Here is a 12,228-nt window from a genome sequence, read left to right on the forward strand (position 1 = left end):
TTATCGCGGCTTAACCCCCGCAAGGCGCGCGGCATACGGAGGTGGCATGCCAAGGGAAACCCACACGGCGGGCGGCCCCGTGGAGCTGGCCTGCGGGATCACGGGCGCGGCCTGGGCCAGGGCCAGCCCGGGCAGGGGCGGGTGGTGCACCGTGAAGGAGGGGCGGGACACCTTGTGCGGAAGTGAGGCGAGCTTGATGGACAGAGAGGCGTTAGCAGGCGGCACAGAGGCAGCAGAGGCGGCAGGTAAGAAAGCTTGGTTAGCTGGGAGGGACGCGAGGTTCTGCAGGAGCACGGGCTCAGAGTTAGCCGGGAGCAGCGCGGGGGGCGGAGGCAAGGCGGCGTTAGGAGGGGGCGGGGCGTGGAGGGCGGGCGGCCCCGGAGGGGGCCGGCCCAGGTGCGGAGGGGGCGGGGGCGGCCTCGGCTCCGCAGGGGGCGGGGCCTGAAAGGAAGAGGCGGGGGGGCTGGCCACCGCCTGCAGCGGGGTTAGGCTCAGCGTGGCGCTGCGACATGCAGCCCCACTGCCGAAACTGGCTCCAAACGGATGAGCGGAGGCGGGAGGCACCGCGTGGTTAAAGGCACCTGCAAACAGGAGAGAAAAACCCAGCTTCAACAGGCGGGCATCGCCAGCCAAGCCAAGGAAGGCGCGCGGAGAAGGGGAAGCCGACGGCGGCTGCAGCTCCAGCTCCGCGTGCGAGCGGCACAGGTGAGGGTGAAGCGCAGGCAGCGGGAGCGCAGGCGCTGGGATGACCTGCAGGACGGCTCCCCTCCCTTCCCCTCCCCAGCCCAGCCCCGGCGCCCGTGCCCGGTGAGGGGCCGGCTGTGGCCCCCTGCTCTCCTCTCCACCCCGCACGCGCCACGGTGCATTTGGCGGGCGCCGCGGCCCTTGGCTCTTCCCCAGCGCCGGCCCCAAGGCTGCCCAGAGCCCGGGCTGCGTCAGGCCTGACAGGTGACCTCCGCGGGGAGGAAGGAGAGAGCTCCGTCTGGCGCCATCTCCCCTGTGAGCGAGAGGGACGCCGTCAGACCAGAGAGCGTGGCACAGGCCGACTCACGCCTGAGCGCTCTGCCCACACGACAGTCACGTCTGCGTTTCGCGAAAAGGAACGAGGTGACGGGTGCAAAGTGGACCCAAGGGGATACGCGGGCACAGCCTCTCCCCCCTCCGGGGGCCCTGGAAGGGAACCTGCAAACAGCGGTGGTTAAACCCAGCGGCCCCGGAGGGCGCCGCTGAGAGCATGCGGCCCGCGGCCTATCCCCCGGCGGGTCCCGCGCGGCCAGAGGGCGCTGCCTACCTCCGACTGCACCGCCGGCCACCCCGGAGGAGAAGCTGCCCATGGCGTGCGAGTTGGTCAGTCTGGGGGCGGCGGTTGAGACGTGCACCAGGCCGGCGGCGGGCACGGAGCTGAACAGGGACTGCAGCACGGACGGGCCCAGGTTGGCCTGCAGGGACATGGGGCCCAGTGCGAACTGCGGGCCGGGGGCGAAGGCGCCCAGGAAGGGGCGGTGGGTCTGGGCGGACGGGGCCGTGCCCCCTGCCGAGGACACTGCCGGGGCAAGGCCCGGGCCGCTGAGGAGGCCCCCGGAGGGGGGGGCGGCGGCGGCGGCGGCGGCGGCAGCAGCCGCGGCAGCCATGAAGAGGTTGTGGCCGTTCTTGACGTCGGGCTCGCGATCACGGCCCTTGCCCGCCTTGCCGTGCGTCGCTGAGGCCTTGTCCGCGGGCCCACACACAGGTGGGCCCCCCTCGCCCTTCGGGGCCAGTCCGTCCAGCTGCCTCTTGTTCACGAAGGGGCCGGGCTCTGCGGCGCCGCCCTCCTTGCCCCGCGGGCCGGGAAAGCTCAGGGGGGTGCCCAGGCCGGCCACCTCGGGGGCCTTGTGGGAGAGAGAAGCACCATCGCTGAAGCTGTGTAAACTGAGGTCGGCCGCCAGGCCCCCGCCCAGGGCGAAGCTGCTGGCGGGATGGCTGCTGGGGCTCAGCCCGCCCGCCCCCGGCAGCGCGCCTGGGAAGCTCTTCCTGGGGTGGGCAGCCAGCTTGGCATCAGCCGCGCCAGGTTCCTCCAGGCCGGGCCGGAAAGCGAACAGGGAGTTGTGGCTCAGAGCGGAGGCGGCCTGCAGCGGGCTGTCGGCTGCCTTGGCCAGGCCGAGGTCGGAGATGGGCGAGAAGGTGGACTTCCACTTGCTGCTGTTGACCGGCTCGCTGGCCAGCACCTTCCTTCCCGCCAGGCCGCCCCCTGCCAGGAGAGGCAGCGGCTATGAGGCCTGGGCTGGGTGGGGCAGAGCGGAAGCTGCGGGAACCAGACCCCCGCCGGCTCAGAATGACCCCCGCCCCCAAGACAAGCCCCCATGGTGGAGGACGGGGCAGACCTGGCGAGGGTGGGGCCGTGGGAGAAACTCAGGGAGCAGGGCTGCTTGTGCGGGAGGGCCGGCGTGTCAGCACAGAGCACCACACGTGCCCGATCTACCCAGGCAGCACCCAGAGCGCCCGCCATGTCCACAGGGAAAGGGGCCAGGAGGCCGGGCGGAACCCACACCGCCCAGGGACCACTCTGGAAGCCCCGTGTGGCTCCTCAGAGGCCAGGCACCAAGGACTCAGGCATCGGGAGCACCGAACTCACCATTTTCCAAGGTTTTCGGAGGAGATTTGCTTTCTAAGGAGATTGTTGCAATTTTTCTTTCAATTCTATTAGGAAAAAAAAAGAGATGATAAATGTTTGCAATCCACGGGAACACCAGAGCGCTATACGTTTACACCGAATTGCCCAGCGGGGTCGGTAAGCCGGCAATGCATGACCCGCCGTCAGGGCCCCCGGGCGCTCCCATGCCCATGCGGTGGCGCCTATGCCGGCACGATGACGGCTGTGGTGGGGGACACAGCTGAGAGCCGGGCCCCGGCGGAGGAGCAGGGATGCCGTTTCCCAACACGCAGAGACAGCCGCGAGTCCCCGATGGAACTGTCTCCGTGCTTAACGTGCTCTCGAGCTCTAGGAGACCACGTCGTCCACAGAGGCAGATGCGCAGCACCTAGCACGTTAACTCCCCGTACTCCCTGTAAGCTGTACCCGTAGCTGCACCGAAGTACACAGCAGTGTGTGCTTCACGTGTCAGGATTTCTGTGGACCGTCCCGAAGAACTATGACCTCCAGAGACACAGAACTCGCCGAAGAATCCAGAACTTGCACAATGTACTTTTCGTACGTGTAAGAGTAACAACAAGACACTGAAAACACAGGCAACTAAAGAAAACACAGGGACGTCCCTGGCGGTCCAGCAGGTAAGACTTCGCGCCCCCAGTGCAGGGGGCCCGGGTTCGATCCCTGGTGGGGGAACTCGATCCCACATGCATGCCGCAACTAAGAGTCTGCATGCCGCAACTAAAGATCCCACATGCCGCAACTAAACATGCCACAACTAAGACCCGGAGCGACCAAATAAATTAAGAATTAAATAAAATTAAAGAAAGGGACTTCCCTGGTGGCGCAGTGGATAAGAATCCACCTGCCAATGCAGGGGACACAGGTTCAAGCCTGGTCCGGGAAGATCCCACAGGCCACGGAGCAGCTAAGCCCGTGTGCCACAACTACTGAGCCTGCATCTCACAACTACTGAAGCCCGTGCGCCTAGAGACCCTGCTCCGCAACAGGAGAAGCCACTGCAATGAGAAGCCCATACACCTCAACAAAGAGTAGCCCCCGCTCGCCTCAACTAGAGAAAGCCCTCACGCAGCAACAGAGACCCAACGCAGCCAAAAATAAATTAATTAATTTTAAAGAAAAAAAAAAATAATAAAGAAGACACAGATACACAACACACGGTGCCTCGTCAACACTGAACACTCCTGTGCCTCAAAGGACACCAGCAATGCAGTGAACACACCACCCACAGGACGGGAGAACACAGCTGCAGATCCCGTACCTGACAAGGGATCCGGTACGTAGACGTCTAAAGAACTCTCGCGACATAACAACAGCAGCACAAGACAACCCGACTCAAGAGTGGGGCCGGGACCTGAACAGACATCTGTCTGAGGAACAGATGATGCTTAGTGTCGTCGACCGCGAGGGAAATGAGGTCAAAACCACGGCGACACCACCATACCCTCAGAGAAATAGCTACCGTACTAAAAACAAACCCAGAAAATAACAAGTGCCAGTGAGGATGTGGAGAAACTGGCACCCTTGTGCATGGTTGGCAGCAATGTGAGATGGGGCAGCTGCCGTGGAAAAGTCTGGTGGTTCCTCAAAACGTTAAACCCAGACTTGCCACATGAGATCCAGCAATTCCACGCCTAAGTACTCGGTAAATTGAAAACACATTTTCAAGTAAAAACACATGTAGTATAGGGACGTTCACAGCAAGCACGATTCTCAACAGCTGAAAACGAAGCAACCCAAGCGTCCACGGACACACGGTGGATAAACAAAACGTGACATATACACACAGAAGAATACTAGACTTAAAAAGGAGGTTCTGACACCTGCTACACCACGGATGAACCTGAGGACATGACGCTCAGTGAAATAAACCAGACACAGAAGGACACACGCTGCCTGATCCCACTCACGGGGTCCCTAGAGGAGTCAGATCCACAGAGACAGGAAGTAGACTGTGGGGGCCAGGGACTGGGGGAGGGGCTGGGGAGTCAGTGTTTAAGGGTACAGGGATTCTTTCTGTGGTAATGAAAATGTTCTAAAACCGACAGCGGTGATGCCTGCACAACCCCACAAATACGTCAAAAGCCACTGGGTCGCACGTTTCAAGCGGGCGGTGTGGTATGTGAATTATACCTAATAAAGCTGTTATCAAAAAAAAAAAAAAAAAAAAAACCCCAGGAAGAAAGCACTCTTCACCGTCAGCTGAGTGGACAACAGGCGCTGATGGGAGCCTGCACGCCTGCCTCTTGGCTCTGCGCTGTGGCGGCCACCCTCCCCTTCTCTCTGCCACCAATAAACACCCGCCTCACGCCGCTGCCCCGGGAGCTGCAGACTCAGGGGTCAGCCCTGCCCCACACGCACGTGGCGAGAGGCTCTCAGACGCCCTGGGCCCTTCACGGGCTGTTTCTTACACAGTTAAAGTGAACAATCCAGGAAGGGGCCTGTCTGCTCCAGGACGTGCCCCAAGTGAGGTCGGGACTCTGTGCCCACCACCCAGCAGCAGGTGGGAAGCTGCCTGCCCCGCGTCCTGGCCACAAGGACCTGCCCCGTCGGCCCCACTCACCTGGCACTGCCGGGCTCGTCCTCAGAGCCCTGCTCCTCATCTGAGGTCAGCGGGGAATAGTGGGCCCCGTTGGTCTGGCTCAGGGGCTTCTCCTTCTTGAGCACGGGCGGCTGGTCGTTGTCCTGGTAAGGGACAGGCGAGCTCTTCAGGGAGCTCTCGGGGGACGAGATGGCCGTGATTTCCAAGGGCTGGTTGATGTTGCTGACCTGAGGGGTCAGACGCACAAGCCCGTCAGCAGGCCCCTGGAGTGCCCTGGACCTACCGCCCCCAACGCCACTCCCAGCCTCACCATGGAGTTGAGGTTCAGGGGGGACCCTGAAGACTGCGTGAAGAGGCCGGCGACGGACGGCAGGGCCCGGCGCTTGGGGGACACGCCCGAGCTGAGGCCGGGGGTCCCCGCCGCCGCCCGCTTCCTCCTGCCCCTCTTGCGGCTGTCCTGCCCGTGGCTCTGGCCGCCATCACCGCGGGCACCCGAGGACAGAGGGCTGTGCTTGCTGGAAGGTGACTGCTTGGCGCTGCTAGAGCCGGCCGAGATGGTGAAGACGATCCTTCTCTTGGCTTCACTCTCGGGATCCGAGAAGCCGGCCTCAGAGGGCAGGTCTCCTTTGCTGGTGTCGGGGAGCGGGCCCTGGGCGCCGAGCCTGGGACTGGCGCAGAGCTGGGGGGTGGGCGAGGCCGAGCCGCAGTTGCGGGGCTGTGCCAGCAGGGGGGGATGCTGAGGGGTGGAGCTGCGGGACCCCACAGTGGCAAAGAGGCTTCCGGAGCTCGAGGACTCATCCAGGGCGGGGGGCTCAGCTCCAGAGACGAGCGGTACCGGGCTCCCTGCCAGGGCCCCACTGATGGCCACTGAGCCGGCGTAGGCAAAGCCTGTGGGAAGGACACGCTTTCTCAGGGGAGCTTGTCCGGGAAAGGATGCCCACCTGGCCGAACCCGGCGGAGTGCAAGGAAGCTCAGCTCTCCGCATGCTCAGTGCCCAGCACCTTGAGACGGCACCACGGAACCAGGTTCGGGTGAGGACAAGTGGGGGCCCCTGGGCCGTCACTTGTGTGCTCTTCCCACTTCTGGGCCTGGGATGGTTGGGCCCTGGAGCTCACGCACAAGCCGGTAGACCCCGGGCACCACCAGCGGTGACGCCCTCCCCACACGAGAGCAGCAGCGCCAGAGGCGGGACGCCCGTCCCACCAGCAGCCTCCTCACTGCGCTCTTTACCCCCAGAAGAACAGGCGTAGATAAGGCCGTGCGGACACAGGCAAGCAACCTGACCACACATGCCCACCGCCCCCGACAGGATCCATGGCTGGGCAGTGGCGACAGGCACCCTCTAGGTCGCAAGGCCCCGCCCGGAAGCCTCACTCGGAGCTCTCTGAGGAGGAGCAGAACCGGCTGGAACGCAGTTGGATGAGGACGCCACCACCCAGAGGACCGGCATGTACCCAGGCCGAGCACAGCCAGCTGAGATGAGCAGAGCGGGACAGCCCAGTTCGGAGCCCCCGAGCCCCGGGCCACGCTGTGCAGCTGACGTGCTGAGCCCACCCGGCACCTCTGGGTCCTCGCACGGGAGGGAGCCCTTACCTGCAGGGGCCAGGGTGAGGCTTCTGCTCCCAGCAGCGCTGCCCCCGGAGCCGTGGGTGCCAGCACCCATCTGCTTCTCCAGTGTGGACAAGGACTCTCGGGCCTGCGGCACGGGGCTGGGGGTGCTTCTCTGCAGAGAGAAAATGCAGGCTGTCAGCTGATCCGTCCACATGCCACAGGACGTGCCAAAGGCCCGAGGCCGCGAGCACAGAAGGGCAAGTGGCCACTCAGGCTGTGAGCCTGGTGGGCAGCCACGGGAAGGTTCTCACAAGGTGAGGCACAGGTGTCTGACCTCGGTTCTAAGGGATGGCCCTGGCTAACGGGCAAGCACTGGACCAGGGATAAATGGGCAGGGAGAGCAGTGAGGGCAGCTGTTATGATCTGACCCAGCAACTCCACTCCTACACAGAGCCAGACAACAGCAAGTACCCACACAAAACCCGCACACGCATGTCCTCAGCAGCACGATTCACAACAGCCCCAAAGTGGAAACACCCCAGATGACCACCAACAGGTGACGGATGCACACAATGTGGTCCGTCTATATGGTGGAACATCTCTCAGCCACGAAAAGGAGAGAAGCCCTGACACTCGCTACCACATGGACGGACCCTGAGAACACGATGCTCAGTGAGAGAAGCCAGACACAGAAGGACCCACAGTCCGTGATTCCACTGACAGGAAACGTCCAGAACAGGCAGATCCACAGAGACAGACAGTGGGCTCCTGGTTGTCAGGGGCTGGGGAGGGGATGTGGGTGACTGCTGGTGGGGATGGGCTTCCTTTTGGGGGGATGGAATGTTCTGGAACTAGAGATGGCTGCACGACTGGTGAATGTACTAAAACCCACTGCACCGAACACCTTAGGTGGGTGAGTTGTGTGTGACTGACATCTCCATAAACACGAACAGCCCACTCCACAGGAGAGTGTCATTTCCAAGTCCATGCGTGTGAGGCTGAATGCACATGTGAACTAGAAGGAAAGGGAGAAATTTCTACAGATTCTGGAAGTTTTAGTCCCTCTCCGTTTGCACACGTCGCCTTTTACTAGAAGGATCTAAAGTAAAAGTGGCAAAATGTTACTGGAATTAAACGTGGACATCAGACATTCTGTTTTTCTCGGGCATCACGGTAAGCTCCAAACTTAACCACGTGCAATTGAACAAGAAGGCTCTAGGCCTCGAGGGGAAAGAACAAGAGCACCGGCTCTCTTGGCGCCTACACACGGTGCCTGGGGACGCCAGGCTTCCAGGCCAAGGGCCTCACTCACCACCTTCTCGGCGCGGCTGGGCAGCACAACGCTGGCCAGGGGGATGCTGACTGGCAGCTTGCTAGGCTGCACGGTGCTGAGCGGGATGCTGACGGGCAGGCTGGTGATGGCCTCCCCACTGCTGGCGTAGGTGCGCTCCTTCAAACCCTGCAGACACACCACCGGGCCGGCCTGCTCCCGCTGACCAGGAAACTGGGCCTTGAGCACCGCCCCGAGGGACACAGCAGCCCTCCAACCAGTGACAAGTCACCCCCACCCCAAAGCGATCCTCCCGACCTGCCAGGGCCCCCGCCCATCACCCCAGCACACACCCCATCGCAGGAGCACAACAGGCTTTTCCCTTCCCCTGCTGCTCAACCCGGCCTCTCCTTTCCCCAGAGACAATCCCACTCTTCCAGCCTCACCCCAGGGCTAGGGTGCGGCCAGGCAGCCTCCCACCTGCCCTCCCAGCCCTACTCCACCCCATGCGTGGGCACTTTCACAAAAGAGCGGTGGACTCACCTTCTCACTGCCCTTCTCTCCCGTCATCTGCAAGGCCGCAGGGGACGAGGGCCGAGGGTCCTGTGGGCTCAGTTTGATGCCGTTGGCGATGCCGGGGCTCTGGTACGGGAGGCCGTTCTCCTTGGCATGTTCAGCTCTGGAAACGAGACGTGCCCTCGGTCATTTTCTGGGGAGCCCTCAGAGCCACAATTTTGCGTTCAGAGCTGGCCGCCTGGGCCTAACAACCCCCGAGATTCTCTTCCAAACTGACAATCCCCCGCTCAGGAGGCCCCCCCACCATGAGCTCACCGTGGGTGCAGCTCGCTGGCGGTCGCCCTGCTGTTGGCTGTGTGGTCCTGGCTCAGGTGGCGCCGCAGCACCAGCTTGGCCGGGGAGAGCCTGGTGTAGTCGGGCAGGGCCAGGCCGGACAACTTCTCGAGCCTCGGCCGGCCACTGTGGTTCGGGGTGCAGGGCACGACCTCCTGGTCCAGGGGGGAGGCCAGGTACTGGGGGGTGTTCTGCTTGGGTGAGGGCCGGCTCAGTGCGCCGCAGAGCTCATAGCTGGCCGCGTGGCCGTTCATGGACAGCTCCGGGCTCATGTTGCTCAAGTGGGGTAGGGAGAACCTGGCGCAGTCCAGCTCCAGGTGTGGCCGGCCGGGCTCGGCCTCTGGCTCTCGGCCCAGGCCACCCTTCCCGCGCAGGTGCAGAGACAGGGCGTCGTCGGGCGGCACGCAGGACTTGAGCTGCAGGAGCTCCTGCTGTCGCTGGCTCTTCTCCAGCTCCACAATGCTGATCTGGGGGACGAGAGGAGGCGTCAGGCCTGAGAGGCCCCATGCCCAGCACCTCACTGGCAGGGACAGTCCTGCAAGAGCGAGAGGGACGTGGGCCGGCTAGAGGGACATGCGCCGGCTAGTGTGACGGGCAGACGCGCCGGCCTGAGGAAGAGAGGGGCCCAGGCTCCGTGGCTGTCACCGCGACCGCGAGGGTAAGGTATCGGCCCGGGGGGCTGGGGCCTGAGGCATCGTTTGGCTCTCCCCGCAATGAATCAAGGGCCCACAGCTTCGGGCCGCCTCTCGGTGACACAGGAGCGTGAGCGCCCAGCGCGCAGCCTCCTGAGACTCCTCCTGCACACAGGCTGGCAGCAGGGCCGGGCCATGACAGGAGGCAGCGCGACACCGTATCCCGGGACCTACAGCCGCTCCAACGGCTACTTGGGGGACGTGTGTCTTTAGGGACGTAGCCTCCAGAGCAGCCTCCGGCGCAGAGGAATTCACTGCAGTGCCATTCTGCAGTATCCCATCCCTGAAAGCCCCCAGGGCCAGGCAACAGGGAAAGCTTCACGTAAATCACGAAACCTCGCTGGGGAGGCGCAAAGTGGTGGGAGGCCTCGGCCTGCAGACGGGCTTCCTGAAAGCCCGCACTCGCAGGCTGATCTGTCCGTCCTTCCTTCCTGCACCATCCTCTGCTCACCTCGTCAGTATGAGCTGCTCTCATGGTGCAAGCGAGGGCCGCCAGCGGCGGCCTCAGAAACAAGGCGCTCGCAAGCCCGGGCGGTGCGGCGGGGACTGGGCCTAGGACGCTGGTCCCGGCGCCCCAGCTGAAGCCCGGAGCCCCCCCGCCTCCGACAGGCTTCCTACCTGCAGCTCCAGGCAGTGCCTCTGCTTCTCCGAGATCTGGCTCTTCAGGGCCTGCTTCTCCTTCAGCAGGCCCTCCAGGGACAGCGTGGACCAGTCCAGCTTCAGCTCCTCGCACCGTGCCTTGAGCTGTGGGGATGGGCGGGCGGCTGTGAGGCGTCGGAGGCCCCTGGACGCCCCGCGAGAATCCTGAGGGAGGATGGGGACGGGGGGCAGGGGGGCTGCCAGGACCCACTGCCGCAGACTCGGGGGCTGCCCTCGGTCATCTCTCCGTCCCGGGACCCGGCCCGGCCTGGGGGGGCCCCGCCTCGGGCAGACCGCCAGTCCCGCCGGCGCACCAGCCGCAGGCTCTGGCTCCTCAGCTCCCGGTTGCCCTTCTCCAGCTGCTCCGTCTGCTCCCTCAGCTGCTGGTTGTGAGCCGAGATCTCCTTCTGCGCTTGGATCAGGTCGTTGTAGGTCAGCGCCTTCACTCCCAGCTGAGGACAAACGACGGCAGAGGGGGGCTCTCACGGGGGGCCAGGGGCATCGCGAGGCAGAAAGCCTTCCTCTGACCACCTCTGGGCCTCTCCATCAGGGAGACTTTCAACGTGAAGCGCACCAGTCCCTCTGGATCTTGGCCGGACGTCCGGCTGGGCCCTGGGCCCCGCCCGCCCCCATCCCGCGCCAGGGCGTCTGCGTGGCCGCAGCGTGGCCAGGGCAGGGCGTCTACCTCATCGAGTTTCTGCTGGAAGAGCCTCCTGGTCTCCTCCCTCTGAGCTCGGCAGTGGCCGAGCAGCTGCTGCGCGGCACCCAGCAACCGGGCGTTCTTCTCCTGTGGGGCAGGGCCGTGAGCGCGAGCCCCCGGGATGGGCGCCCCGCCCGACTTGCGGACACGGCGGCGGACACGCACCCGTGAGGAGGGTGGCCACACCCCCGTCAGGGCCTCACCCCGGAACGTAGCACCACGTTACCAGGAGCCACAGAGCCTGACGCTCCCCGCCCTCAGGAAAGCTGGGGTGCCCGCACCGGGCCCGCACGAGGGCGGCCGCACCTCACAGCCCCCCACCCCAGCCCCGCCACCGAGGCTGCAGGGCACACTGTCCCCAGACGAGCTTGCCTCAAATGGGGCAGCAGGGCCCGGCCAGCCGCAGCCCGGGGGCCATCAGGCCCCGCAGGTGAGGGGAGCTGGGTGTGGCAGCACCACGTGTGGCTCACCTTCTCCTGGTCCAGCAGCTGCTGCAGGTTGGCCTTGTACTGAGGGGTCTTTGTGTACGCCAGGAACTGTAGGTACTGAATCTTGAAGGATTCTACGAGGGGAGCCAAGACAAGGTTTTAACTCAGAAACCCTCCAGATGAGGCTCGAGGTGGGTGGGGTTTGGGAACGACGCGCAGGTTCTCCAGGGCCCGAGTGGTGCTGGGGTCGCACGGTGCCATTGTCGTGCCGGGGCCCGTGTCCCCACACTGCCTCAGCATGTCCCGCCGCCACGTGGGGCTCGCGCCCACGTGGGGACCCTCACAGCTCCTGCCATCCCCAGCTCGCGTTTTCGTTCTCCCCAAGGACACATGGGCTGCGGTCAGCCAGTCTGCCGGTCTTCTCGGTAAACATATGCTACCGATGTTGAATTGAGAAAATTGTACAGGAGTTTCCTTCATCCACTTTCTGAAGGGACGAGGCATCTCAAGGCAGCCCAGCCACGTGAGCACGAGCTCGACTCGGCAGGACAGGGCCCTGCTCCCTCGGGGCACCGGGCTCATCCCGGACAGGTCTCCCTGACACTGCAGACACGGGGCTGGGTCCCTCTCTGTGGGGCACCCTGGGCACTGTGCGTGGTGGAACAGCATCCCTGGCCTCCACCTTCTTGACGCCAGGAGCCCCCCCTGCTCCAGTCGAGATGATGCCCGCAGACGTGGCCTCACTTCCCCTGGGGCAGGACCGCAGCCTCAGATCGCCGCACAGGCCCCGCTGACCCCAAAGCCCAGGCGCGCCCTGGCAGGACTGAGCCTGAGCCCTGGGGGTGGTGCCATGCAGCGGGGGTTTCCCAGGGTGTATGCGAACAAGCCGCCCCGCCCGCCCGGCAACCCC

At 64.2% G+C, this 12,228-nt stretch overlaps 1 protein-coding gene across 1 annotated transcript in view; it reads right to left on the reverse strand.

The window, feature by feature from the left end:
- DOT1L (DOT1 like histone lysine methyltransferase) overlaps nt 1-12,228 on the reverse strand; it is a 90,419-nt gene continuing 78,191 nt past the window's right edge. Inside the window, exons 17-29 of the mRNA XM_007460434.1 lie at nt 11,361-11,455; nt 10,876-10,977; nt 10,505-10,642; nt 10,170-10,295; nt 8,842-9,326; nt 8,554-8,689; nt 8,053-8,199; nt 6,783-6,912; nt 5,500-6,077; nt 5,211-5,416; nt 2,612-2,676; nt 1,292-2,227; nt 1-581 (exon numbers count right to left, since the gene is read on the reverse strand). Of these exons, the coding sequence (XP_007460496.1) occupies nt 1-581; nt 1,292-2,227; nt 2,612-2,676; nt 5,211-5,416; nt 5,500-6,077; nt 6,783-6,912; nt 8,053-8,199; nt 8,554-8,689; nt 8,842-9,326; nt 10,170-10,295; nt 10,505-10,642; nt 10,876-10,977; nt 11,361-11,455 (3,725 nt within the window). The remainder of the gene's footprint in view (nt 582-1,291; nt 2,228-2,611; nt 2,677-5,210; nt 5,417-5,499; nt 6,078-6,782; nt 6,913-8,052; nt 8,200-8,553; nt 8,690-8,841; nt 9,327-10,169; nt 10,296-10,504; nt 10,643-10,875; nt 10,978-11,360; nt 11,456-12,228) is intronic.

This window comes from Lipotes vexillifer, unplaced genomic scaffold (genome assembly GCF_000442215.2).
Source record: "Lipotes vexillifer unplaced genomic scaffold, Lipotes_vexillifer_v1.1 scaffold225, whole genome shotgun sequence".
Lineage (NCBI taxonomy): Eukaryota > Metazoa > Chordata > Mammalia > Artiodactyla > Lipotidae > Lipotes > Lipotes vexillifer.